The following is a 13,990-nucleotide window of genomic DNA, read 5'->3' as shown; positions in this document are numbered from 1 at the left end:
CCCCATTGGAGTGGAACTTCTCTTGATCAATTACTGTGTCTGCAGTTCACTGACACTTATGCTCTTAAACATTTACTCACAAACAGAAAACGGCAGATAAACGGTACATGTGCATTTATCCCTTGCTGGGGAGTAATCTGACTCTGTTTTCTTTGCTCTCAACTAGGGGCAAATGTATCTGAAACATTTCTGCATTATAATTTTGCATAGTGTTTATGCATGAGTTTCACTTTAGAGCAGAACCGCTGTAAACATTGTTAATGTCAACACCGCTTGGGTCGGGAAACATATCACAATATTACCCTTAGCATAGCACTATGGATTCAAGCAAGGAAAATACAACAAATTGCACACTGCTTTTGGGAAACATTAAATATACAAAGCCTAGACTTCTCCATAACAGCATGTTAAAGTACAAGTCAGCCTATTTAGACAGTTTCAAGTGTTAATATATTAAAATATGACATCTTGGGCCAATCTTGATGCACAGAAAAATATTCCCTTTTAATGGTACTATGAACTTACACCCGAGTAACATTAATTTCCACAGAACATTAAGTACAAATGCGTCTAAAAAAAGCACAAGATACATTTCACAGGCTCTTGGGTGCTTGGTAAAAGTGTGGAGGTGTCATGTCATTTGCTCTTTAAGCGCTCCAATACGGTTGCGTGAAGACTAATATCATGTGGATGAGCCTTCCTTCTAAGGAGAGTAAATGTTGTGGATGTTGTGAAACTGAAAAACAATTACAATGACACATGTTGCACACACATTGCATCACCGTAGAGATGAGAAAACCTAGATATGATTAGCTCTAGGGAGGTAATAGAGAGCATAAGATATCTCCATGATCATTGACTCCTGTTTGATGTACTTTTAAGCGCATATTAAACTTTTAAAGGTGATGTGTATGATTTTTTGATGTTAAAATGCTCTGCTATTCCAGATTAGTATGCCAAGGCTGTAAGTGAGACATTCGTAGATCGATTCCCATGAAAATGTAAGTGCTTTATCAAAACTTTGCTCTGTTTGTTTGAGCAACACAAGTGATGTGAGTTTTTGGGAGGATTATGTGGTTGACTAACCAGTGACAGACAGTGGGACTGTTTGTGTGATGCAAGTGGTGCAAAATTACACACTAAGCAAAAATGCTGAAACCTTTGCTGCTTTTCAGGTGAAGATGAAAAGAACACAGCGTAGTCACATATCACAACTTCCTCTGAGCCAGAACAGGAGAAAAGAGAAGGGCACTGGAGCAACGGAACCAGTGGGATTAGTGCTAAGTAACTAAATGGGCCATATCACTTTTCCATTACCAGAGAGGAATAGCTATTTGGATGGCTGAAATCTAAATGAAAAGGTGGAGCACAGCTTTAGTGTGGATGTTCATTCAAGTGTAAATGTTGCACACTGTTCAACCTTCTTTTTTAGCAAATGGAAATTTGCCGTCACATCTTTGAGATCCATCAATAAATAAACCAGACGCAAATAAACAGATAAATAAATAAATATGAGACGAGTCGCAAATGGGCACCCGTCAGCATTAGTGATGGAGCGATGTCAGCCAGGAACACGCTTCACTTGAGGGGGAGTGCCTGTGCGAGGGAAGATTCCTGCTGATTGCATACACACGCACGCATACGCACGCACAATTCCCCCTGAGATCAGCTTTTGACCAGACACACAAGCCTCTTCTGCTTTATTCAAGCTCTGTCTGTTTCTCTCTCTCCCCCTTTATTTCTTCCCTGTCTCCTCCCTCTCGTTAGGCTTCTCTTGGTGCTCTCAGCTGTGTTCTGCCTCTTTCCTTACATTATTTTTTGTCTTTCTTTTACAAATTCTCTCTCCCCTCTCTCTTTCTTTCAACAGGACTGCACTGAGAGGCAGTGGTGGTGTTAGTGGATCTGTGTGTCTTTGTGCTGTGTCAGTGCTTTGAAAGCCGCCGGTCTGATGGAATTTCTGGTGTGTCCCCACAGTTATGTGCCATCATCAGCTTTTGCCCCATTCAGCACATCTCTGAACCGTCTGCTCCTTCAGGCAACACAATCAAAAACAACTAAAGCTTACACTAGCATTACCTATTATCACTATTAGCAATGAGATATGTCTTACAGTCTTTAGTGAAAAATCCCATCTACATTTAATGTATACATATTAAATATAACCATTCTACTGTTATTCTTATTGCTTTTGACAAGCTGGGTGGGCATCACACATGAAACTTCACAAGAATCCCTCTCTAACCCTGTGTGCTCTGGTTTGAGAATTCAAAAATTTAGTCAACCTATAATAATAATAATAACTTTACCAACCCTATTTTAAAGTCCTTCATACAGTTTTAACATTCACATACTTTACAATAAGGCTAGGTATTGTAATAGCTAACACTAAATAATCTAAACTAAAAAGGAAGAAGAAAATAAACCTGAAAATGAAGCAGCAATAAAACAAAATATGAATATTAGATGCCAAACTAAAATCTGAAACTATTTTAAATTTAAGTAATACAATTAAAATAAAGCTAAAGAGAAATGTTAATAAAAAATAAAAATGACAAAAGCGTCTAACAATTAAAGCCAAATTAAAATGACAACTGCATATATATATATATATATATATATATATATATATAATATGTTAATTTATAATGTATTAATATATTATTTTCTACATCTACTAATGCACTTTTAACAGTTCAATTTTATACATGAAGATTAGTTAATGTATTATGAACAAACAGTTACCAATAATCAATAATACATTTTATAAATTCAGTAACCAATAATCAATAATACATTTTATAAATGACCATCAACCTAGATGAATAAAACCGCTGTTAAAATTGTTGTTCATTTTTATTTCGTAATGTCTAAATCATTCACAATGTTAACAAATTGAAACTTGTTGTAAAGTGTGTATCAATGTCAATGATCAATACACCACACCTTCCATCCTAAATATAATATAAAGGTAGATAGATAGATAGATAGATAGATAGATAGATAGATAGATAGATAGTTTTATGCCGATTCTGATTAAATTCACCACTGTTCTTTCTCAAATAACTGCAGCACACTAAGGTCTCAAATAATAATGCAAAGCACAGCAGAATGCACCAGGGGCAGTGTGGATCTCAGACTGAGACCCCCCCCCCCCACCCCACCCCACACTCAGACTGCAATGTACATGCGCAAGGCCCTTCCAGCAGGACAGTTACCAGAGACTTATTCTACATTCAGCTGTGACGGGTTACATTTGAGCAGACAAGAGTGTGTCCTTGGAGTATCTTTATGTACAGTATCTCACAAAAGTGAGTACACCCCTCACATTTCAGCAACAATTTTAGTATATCTTCTCAAGGGACAATACTACACAAATGAAACTTGGATATATTTTAGAGTAGTCAATGTGCAGCTTGTATAGAAGTACACATTTACTGTCCTCTAAATATAACTCAACATATAGCCATTATTGTCCAAATAACTGGCAACAAAAAGGAGTACACCCTAAGTGAACATGTCAAAACTGTGTCCAAAGTGTCAATATTTTGTAGGGGCATCATTGTTATCTAGCACTGCCTTAATCCTCCAGAGCTGCACAGGTTGTTGCTGGCATCCTCTTCCACTCCTCCATAATGACATCATGGAGCTGCTGGATGTTAGACACATGGCGCTTCTCCACCTTCCGCTTGAGGGTTCGGGTCTGGAGACATACTTGGCCACTCCATCACCTTCACCTTCAGCTTCATCAGCAAGGCAGTTGTCATCTTGGCGGTGTGTTTGGGGTCATTATTATGTTGGAAAACTGCCGTTCGGCCCAGTTTCTGAAGGGAGGGCATCATCTTCTGCTTCAGAATGTCACAGTACATGTTGGAATTCATGTTTCCCTCAATGAACCGCAGCTCCCCAGTACCAGCAGCACTCATGCAGCCCCAGACCATGAAGCTACCACCACCATGCTTGACTGTAAGCAAGACACAATTTTCTTGGTACTCCTCACCAGGGTGTCACCACACATGCTGGACACCATCTGAGCCAAACAAGTTTACCATAGACTCATCAGACCACAGGACATGGTTCCAGTAATTCATGCTCTTGGCCAGGTTGTCTTCAGCAAACTGTTTGCAGGCCAGCTTCAGAAGAGGCTTCCTTCTGGGACGATGGCCATGCAAGCCGACTTGTTGCAGTGTGCGGCGTATGGTCTGAGCGCTGACAAGCTGACCTTCCACTTCTGTAACCTCTAAAGCAATGCTGGCTGCAGTCATGTGTCTGTTTTTTGAAGCCAGCTTCTGCACCTGATGCACAGCACGAGGACTCAACTTCTTTGATCGACCCTTGCGAGGCCTGTTCCGAGTGAAACCCCTCTTGGAAAACCTCTGTATGACCACTGTACTGTAACTCAGTTTCAGGGTGTTACCGAACTTCTTATAGCCTCGGCCATCTTTGTGGAGAGCAACAATTCTAATTCTCAAACCCTCAGAGAGTTCTTTGCCATGAGGTGCCATGTTGAACATCCAGTGGTCAGTATGAGATAATTATACTCAAAGCACCAAATTTTAACTGCTCTAAAACAAGATACACAAATTTGTATGGTCCTGTCAAGCAGACAAAAACATGAACATGATGAATAGGACATTGCATGGCTTTGCATGATTAAATGACATACAGCTGTTTTCACAATATTATGTTATTTAAAATGTTATTTTCAGAGGACAGTAAATCTGTACTGCTATAGAAGTTGCACATTGACTACTCTAAAATATATCCAAGTTTCATTTCTATAGAATTGTCCCTTCAAAAGATATACTTAAATGATTGCCGAAATGTGAGGGGTGTACTCACTTTTGTGAGATACTGTATAGTGTTTCACAGTACTGACCTGTTTATTAGTTGATGACTTCTTTCCACGATACTGAGCTTGACTGCCCAACTCTACATTTGAGCTTCAGGAAGTATATTTTTTACTCTCCCTCAGGCTACATCATCTTATATTCCTCACACAAAGCATTAACAGAAACGCTTCTATACTGAAATGAGTGGTAAAATAAACAGCATACAGTTCGACAATCTGACAGTAATTCTGTCAAACTGCCATTGTGATTCTTTGTCTATGGCATGTACATGCTATTGAATCAATCAAACACGAACACGTGTGTTCTGGTAGCATGCTGTGCACTAGTCACATCCCAGGAAAACATTCTTGAAAAGAGCACTAGCTGCCTACCTACTCTCATAATTCCCCATACCTACTTGTTACACGCATCCACCTCTGCAAATGGAAAGGCAAAATATTCATTCGCACTGCAGCGCCTGACAGATCCCAGATAGTAAGGATACACAAATGCAGACGCTCTTCAGCCGCTATTTGTCTGTGGTAATAGACACCGCACACTGTTAAATTGTTGGGTGTGCCACCAAAAATGGCATTAAAAGCTAGCGTTGTCCTTTATTCTCCTCTAGCAGAAGCAAATTCCTGCTGAACACTGCTTTATTTAGGCCTACACTGATCGTTACTGGAATGCTCTTTCTCCAATTCATCATGACTATGGCTTAATTCACTCTGCCGAGGTTTTCGACTGTGGACGTCCCTTCAGAGTATTATCAAACCAATATTTTAAGGATGGGAGAAGTGAAGGCTGTGTTTAAAAAGCTCATTGGGTCTGATTTGAGAGATACAGCTTTCGCTTTTTCCCCGAAGTGAGTTATGACTATATTAAGAACATCTCAAGCCGGGAGTGAAATCAATTCCGTAGTGAAAATATGCAGGGCTAAAATCAGATCAAACTCTCAATTATGCGCTGCTGAGGGATATTTGCCCTGGCAAATTGATCCAGTATTGACAATTAGCACTTAAGGTGACCTTTCATAAGGGCCATTTGTTTCCACTTTATGCAAGTGACTGAGTAAAGCAACAAAAAGGAATAAGTAAAAACAAAACAAACCCATAGAATAGCAAAAGTAAAGGTGACACCAGAAAGCTTTTTTTTTGGCCTATGTTTCTGTCTTGGTCTCTACTCGCATCAATTGGAGCTCCCCTCATGCTGGGGGAGAAGGCAGTGGACAAAAGCGGCCGAGCCTGAGGTCCTTTATGGTGCTGTGCAATTGACTTCCTCCTGAAAGAGCTGTCGCCGGGAGCCGACCTGGCCTTCTTCACACACACACAGAGCACAAGCTCCTCGAATCCACGGCCAGCGCTGTGTGCTCAGTGTGAGGGTAACAAGCAGTCGCCAGTTTCTTTTTAGCAGACTTTAGAGGTCGAAAGGCTCTTGTTGGAAATCAAATGGCTCAGGCTGACACGCATTGACAAATGGAAAAAGGAGCCACACAGGACTGTAGCATTTTACCAAGAACTGATTTATTCTTTAAGAATGGATGTGTGTCACACGGTCAGCTTGTTTAAGTGCCTTGATAAAACCTCCCATCAGATGCTCCGTGGCTGTTCAAATGCTACATAAAATCCTCATCTTTATCTCTATCATGGTTCCTCACCTGCACCGACAGATGACCCTCACAGAGTCTTCTCTATCCATCTAAACTTCGACAGAACGCATCTTTACTTTCGGATTTAAACTTTTTTTCCACGATTTTTCCATGGCCTCTTAGCCCCTCATCCCCGTTCCACACGGCTCCACCCTTTCTTCTGAAGAAAAATATCCTTATCTATCACGAGCAGGTGATAAGTCTTGAAGAAGCGTCACTGTGCAGCACTTCTCCTTATTGATATCTGGGATCTACTAAGTCATCCACGCCATCGCCGAGTGCACTACCCTCTGGTCCCTTCAGCCCTGAGCAAATCACGTTAGCCCTTCTTCCTGCAGGAGCGCCCTGGGGTGAGCTACATGAATAACATCTATCAACACCCTCAAGTGGAATGCTTGAGGTTTGGGGAAGTGGGGATCTTAGCTGTCAGGCGAAAAGTGTTACAGGCAACACTACTATCCAACGGCTGTGGGTGTGAGAGTGAAGATAAAGTGTGTAGGTGGTTGGTTTGGTGCGTGTAAAAAGGAAGTGGAGGGATCAGGGATTAATTGCTCAGGGATTTACGAGTTTGCAGTTTCAGGTTTGTAATATGATAACACCGATTAATTATTGCGGTAACAAAGGATGTGTTTCTGTCAATATTGCAAGGAAGTAAAATGACAGCAAAAACAATGGGGGAAGAGACAGGGAGGAAGTACAAAAAATGGTCTTGCTTCATTAAGAGGCAGAGGTAAGGAACAAATTATGGCGAGATCATTTACTATGTGACAGGGGAAGGAGAAAGAAAAAAAAAAAACTTAATCTTTGTCCGGCTACCGTATTCTCTACCGTCTTCCTCCTGTCTTTCTCATTTGCTACTTCACAGATTCATCCCTTTTCTGCTTTTAAAATTTCATGACTGAAAATAGGTAATTTAATCTTCATTAAACATACAAGGCTCACTTTCTCCTCTGCCTGAGCGAATTAACTAGTAGACCAGGGGCAGAATAGACACCGGGGTTCAAATCCCATAACCCTGGCACGCATTATATCGCCGCATCTGTTTTTAATAAGCTTTTTCTCCACAAATCAAAGTCAAACAGGAATCCCTGAACCCAGGGAAACTTTTGATAGACGAAAGAATGAAGGTGAAAGCCCAGGAAGGGAAGGTTAGAGATTTTAATGACTTGGAAAGGCAGTAAATAAATAAAATTGTCTCCCTCAGAAATCTGATTGATGTGCCTTTTGGGATGCCCCATATGAAAGAGCTACTCAGCCTGTGGCTTTCATCTGCGACCAGAGAAATCGATGCCAAGGATGTATGAGCAGCTACCTGTCTCTATACAACAATCTCTTAGAGTACCCTTGGCATTCAAACAGAAGAGTTTTAGTGCGGAGTGGACCAGCGGAAGCCTTCATCACAAAATACCACTTTCAAGGTTGCCCCTGAGATCGGTGCAGAAGCAAAAAAAAAATTAATAAAAAATATGTAGAAATCCACCGTCAAAAGTTTCTAAATGCATTGGCTGTAACGACTAGGAAAACCCTATTTGCCATATCAATACAAAGAATTACATCTCAAGTCTTTCAGTGGAACACTCGAAGACTGTACACTCCACATCAAAGCAACAACTGAAGGCCATTAAACTGCAGAAAAGTCACCTATAGTCACCATTCATGCTATTGTGTAAGCCACTGCATCTTTGTTATACTTTTAGTGAGCAAATCTAGGCATACTGACAGCATCTACAAAACCTGATAGCAAAATATAGGTCAGATCTGACCAGGGATCCTGCATTAAATCGGTCTTTCAAACCTCTTTTTCATCCCCTGAGTTTTAAATTTGTGACACTATTTAAAATGGATTACCTATTTACCGTATCTCTACTGGCACAGTGCTTGGGTCTGATCTTGAGCTGAAACGGCTGCATGCCCATGGTCGTGTTACCATGTCACCCAAGTAAAAGGCAGTCTGCTGCCCTAAGGCTGTAGCACGCTGACCTACATCAATGCACCAATGCTTCAGAACCTAATTAGTAGAACTTGTAAGCATAGCGTTTTGTCATGTTTGGCTGGTTTCTTTATTGTTACATGCATGATTAATGCAACTATACTGCAAATGCTAAATGACAATCACTAAATCATTTGGCTGGAGATGATGGGCATGCTTTTTTGTTTAAGGATTCTGCTCATCAAAAGCTGCATTTTAAAGGGATAGTTCACCCAGAAATGAAAATTCTGTCATCATTTTCTGTCATCATTTACTTTTGCAGAAAACAGAAGAAGATATTCTGGGGTGACTAGGGTCCAAACAAAATTGTACTTTTGGGTGAACTATCCCTTTAACTACAAATTCTAAGTAGCTTCTAAATTGGCAAACTACAATTTCAAAGTAACTTCTCCACAAAGCGTTAAAGCACATGCCTGTCCTCAAATAGATATTTTTTCACAGAGGCACATCCAAAAGTGTTCTAAAGCAAAGGTGTCTTAAATTATTAAATCAATTCTTGCTAGAACACTTACATTGTGAGTAAATCCACAACATATCTAATTAATGTTGTCTTTAGTTATTGGTTAATAAATTGTTAGATCTCACTCGCCAGTGATTGAGTTAGAAGCTAATCAGTTCAGCAGAGACATTTTCACTGCATGTTGTGTCCTACTACTGCTTTACACCAGAACAATCTGACAGTGTCTGAAATAGATTAGCTCATTTATGAGGGTGTGGAAAGTGCCATTAAGTATTCAAATAAAGTGAGAATACAATGAATTGTACCACAAACAGCTGCGTTTTCCCTCTCGGGCTTTATAGTGCATGATTCCCATTGATATCAATGGATTTGCAATGTAATGTCAACTCTAGTTTGTAGGTGCACACTCACAGTAGCTTTATTGAGAGAACTAGCTTTCTTGTCTTTATCTCAAATGCACACAACAAGAAAGAGAAAGTGAAATAGTCTTACGGCACCCGCTACATAGAATTGATACTCTACATGCATGTGGTAGTCTTTACTGTCAAAATGACAAAATTGGAATTATTCATTATTTTAGTCTTTTGTATCTTTAAGACAAAGCAGAAGCCACTTCCAACTAGTACAAGTAGTAAGCCTATTCGCTAACACTCACCCATCACTGTCCACACTTTGATTTCAGCAATTCAGTTCAAATGAACGTGATTAATATTCATGAGCCTAGCAGCCTGTCAAATCTTAGCGCATCTTATATTGTTATTATTTGTTGAATTAATATTATTATTATTTTAGGACCATTGCTAGTCTTTTTACAGAAACAATTCTCCAAGTTCTGTTTAATATAACAGATAGACAAATGCTAATTCTTACAAAAGTCATTCAAGCTTTGCTCAGGATCAGGTCACTGAATCTGGGGCCCAAGAGCATTATGACATGTACAAACCCCGCTGATCCAGACGCTGAATTCATACTGATATATTCTGAATGGTTCATGTAGCATATCAGTAAAACAGCAGAAAGCTACAAGATAAAACACATTCACTAACATCATAAATAATGTACATATTCACCAAAGGGCTCAGTGTGGTACTGAATATGCTTAATACAGGCATTTCTGTAGCTGTGCCATTCACAGGCGTGCAAAGCATAATGGTGAGGGGGATCTGCTTCGTGCACACATTAACAAGTCATTTCAGGCATATAGAATATAAGAAACTGGCAAACACACACTTTAAAGACCCACACAGACTCTGTGTGCAATAAAGCTCTGTCATAGCAGTTCTAAAGTAGGCCAGGGCAAAGAAAGGCTAGAATCTATTGAAAAGTGAGCATTTTTGGTGCTCTGCGCATGGGATGACACTTAAACAGAATGGCAAGCTTTATAGGAAGAGTAAAGAGAGGGAGATAAAAAAATCCATGAATGGGAATTAAGGAAAGCAATGACCCTTCAGACAGATCATTTCTATTCGCCTTTCACAGGCGTGGACGTGCTGCCATGCTTCATCACTGCAAGGGTGCGCTAGTTAGGTCATCTACTGTAGGATGGCTAGAAACAGGAGAAACTAGACTGAGCTCCGACTACTGGAGAGGACACAAAGGAACTTTATACACTCCCAGATCAAAAGTTGATTTCCTTTAAATGAATCTAACCTAATATATGTGAACAAAACAACCCATCACACTCTTTTAGATAATACTCAAATCAATGCACTGATGGAAATCTTGTTGGGAGTCAAATGTTTCTAAGGCTTTGTTCACTCTGCACTTAAATCAGATTTATTTTACAAATGTATTCATTAAACACACCGACATGTTGCAAGAAAAGAAATTAAATCAGGCAGTTCAGACAACTGTTCCCTCTGCTCGTGTCCATCATTAATGATCTTTTATAGCTATATCCAAGTTCACTCATTATAGATCTTTACTCATTATACGTCATATTTTTTGCATGTTGACATAAAAAATACTATACCAAGGGTTAGCATCTAGAGGACTAGGGCCCACTAGGGGGCCGAAAAATGATATAAAATTATGTTTAAAAGACAAAATAAGCATTAAAATAACCTAAAACAACTAAAAATCAAGATTTTTTTTTTCTCTAGAGCTGGAAAAGTCATGTAAACTCAAAGGCAATTTTTATACATTTTATAAACATAAAACAATCACACATAATCAAAAAGGTGAGTTTTAACAACTGGAAAAGTCATGGAGTCTGTGATAGTCACCAGCCATTTATACCTATTTCACTGCACACATCACCTTCTTTATTTTTATATTACTTGTAATTTTCACTTGTCATTGAGTGGTTCATCTGCACCACTCAATTCTGGTTATAACAATTTTGGCTATTTTGTTTCATTGGCTGTGTGTTGAGATTCAATGACAAAGATGGATCTAAAGTGAACTAATTCATGCATTTTCCATGATGTTACGTGTCTATATCTGATCTGGCTATTCAGTCTAAAACCTTTCCAAAATGTGCATATTAATATGTTTTGATTTGAGTTTGTAAAAATAAGATTCAGATATTCATACTAAAATCAATTAAATGTATTTGAGTTGAAAATGGCAAATTAAAAAAAAAAAAAAAAAAAAATCTGATTTCAGGCAGCCTGTACACATCCAGTAGTGGAGCTCAGTGTCGTTTGTTTAGAGTTCAAACTAAACATTTTTTCGAGTCCAGCCAATAAGCAAGTGTTATAGGGAGAACAGCAGGGCGAGTGGGGTAAACATAGGTTCGTTTTGTTACCATGGTTAGCACCCGGCCACCGAGGTGCAGAACAGGAAGGACTTTGATCACCTGCAACAATGACGAAGTGGAAATTGACAGACAGAAAAAGAGAGAGAGAAAGAGGGAGAGACGTCAAACAAGAGGTATTTCAGGAGTACGTAACCAATTATCCACTCTGAAACTCAGTGTTGTCAAACCTCAGCCCACACACTCATCAGAAAAAGAAAGAGAGAGAGGACGAGCGACACTCAGCACAAGAAAGTGAGCGGAGAGAAAGAGACAGAGTATGAGACAGAAGAGAGAGAGAGAAAGAGCACTGGTGAGGTTTAATCTACACACTCGCTTCTCTCCGAAATGTCAGTCTTATTCAAACAGATGTCAGGGAGACTGGGCCACAGAGCTGGATGGGATAGGTGAGCTCTGAGCATGCGGCTCTCTCTTCCTGGCGGCGGCTGGTTGGCAGGCTCTGTCAGGGGGCAGCGCTTGGGGGCCTCGCAGCCCCACTGAGTGGGAGACAGGTTTGATACAGCATGACACCTTACTTATTCATGCCCTCTTATTAGACCTCCGCACTGACACAAGGGATCATGGGAAGAACTTTTTTTGTGCTAGATGAGATGAAGTAAAGCCAGAAAAAACAGTGCAGGGACAAATCAGCGCTGCTGAGCATGCTGGTATATGGAGATGAGGTACACTGAAGTGGCGATCTAAAGTTTCCCCCATGCATTTCCTCCTGATGTCTTTTGGCATGTTTTTCTTATGTGGCTTTTATAATCATGCTCAGTTTTTTTTTTTTTTTTGTCAGTCTGTACACAACATATATCTCACTACATCCCAGGAGGATTTCTAATGACACAAACGGGTTTATGCACTGTAAGCATGCATGGACAAGGACTTTGGGAAAAGAGTGACTTATTGGGGCCATCGTACAAGGCTGTTCTGGAAAGCTACAGCAGTTACAGACACTTGTCTGCCCGTCCTTGGCATTTCAATTCGATGTAGCACCTACAGCAGGTGGTCCGCTTCTCCTCCCTTGGGTCAGAGCGATTCATCATGGCAGGATGGAATACGTTAACATTAAGATTATGTTAAACTATCCTCCAAGGACCCAGAGTCTACAATCAATTTCTGTAATCAGTGACTTATGAATGGTAATGTGGCAATGAATCCAATATGAAAACAGTTTCGAGGCGGAGACCTACAGAAGGGCAATAAACTGAGCCAAATTTTACAAATGTGTTACTTTGGGTTTTATGTTGTTGAAGGAATAGTTCACCCAAAAATTTACATTTGCTCTTTTGCACACCAAACAATGCATGACTTTTTTTTTTCTGCGGAACACAAAGATAATTTTTTGAAGAAAGTACACTACTGTTCAAAAGACAAAAGTTTGGGGTTATTTATTTATTATTTTTGCACTTTTGAACTTTTCAAAAAATCCAAAAAAAATGTAGCAGTGTTTTCACAAAAATATTAAGTAGCGTAACTGTTTTTAAAATGTTTTTGAGCACCAATATGATATTGGAATCATATTACTGAAATATCATGTGACACTTAAGACTGTAATAATGGCTTGTTAAAATACAGCTGTGACGTTAAAGGGATAAATTACATTTTAAAATATAATAAAAAATTTTTTTTTTATAATATTTCACAATATTACAGCTTTAACTGTATTTTTAAACCAATAAATGCAGCCTTGGTGATCATAAAACACTTTCCAATAAATAACTAAGCATAGGAAATGCGTTCATGTTTTAAAAAGTATGCAACAGCACCATTAAAGTATCATAAAAGTACTTCATATGATATGTACACAATAGGTTTATTTGAGTAACAGACTGAAACTGAAGCTACTTTTATGGTGCTTTTGTGTCCTTTTCGAAGCAAGCAAGCTCTAGTGCACATTCTTTGTACTTCCATTAAAAACAACAACAACAGGTACATATTTCAAAACATCTCAATTTGTGTTCCACGCAAGAAAGGTCATTCAGCTTGGTGAAAATCGTCATTTGTGGGTGAACTATTCATTTGAGGGAAATGTGAAATGCAAAGCAAGAGGAGGTGCAGCTATAAGCAGTCTTACCATTGCGTGGGGTTCGTTTCCTGCGGTCACGGAAGGCTGCTCCAGACTGCAAGGCTTCCATCAGACTGTCCATCACCCCCGTCTCGTCACCTTCTGTAGAGAGGACAAAGTTGCCTGTCAGAGCTCGGTTTCATGTACCACACATTCACATAGACTCCAACTAACATACACAAATCCACACACTGTGGTCAGGCTACTAAAAACCGAGTGTGGGAGTAAAAGGAAAAGCGAAAACAGAACAGCAAT

General features: G+C 39.5%; 1 protein-coding gene across 6 annotated transcripts in view; it reads right to left on the bottom strand.

Moving 5' to 3' along the window:
• Positions 1 to 13,990, bottom strand: part of diaph2 (diaphanous-related formin 2) — a 437,687-nt gene that overhangs the window by 30,567 nt on the left and 393,130 nt on the right. For 5 of the 6 annotated variants that reach the window (XM_058797344.1, XM_058797349.1, XM_058797346.1 and 2 more), the window contains 2 exons: positions 13,745 to 13,837; positions 11,677 to 11,727 (listed from right to left, as the gene is read on the bottom strand). In XM_058797344.1, coding sequence (XP_058653327.1) covers positions 11,677 to 11,727; positions 13,745 to 13,837 — 144 coding nt within the window. The remainder of the gene's footprint in view (positions 1 to 11,676; positions 11,728 to 13,744; positions 13,838 to 13,990) is intronic. The other variant, XM_058797348.1, reaches the window with a different exon arrangement.

This window comes from Onychostoma macrolepis, chromosome 14 (assembly GCF_012432095.1).
Source record: "Onychostoma macrolepis isolate SWU-2019 chromosome 14, ASM1243209v1, whole genome shotgun sequence".
Classification (NCBI taxonomy): Eukaryota; Metazoa; Chordata; class Actinopteri; order Cypriniformes; family Cyprinidae; genus Onychostoma; species Onychostoma macrolepis.
This window is presented reverse-complemented; position numbering and strand designations above follow the sequence as displayed.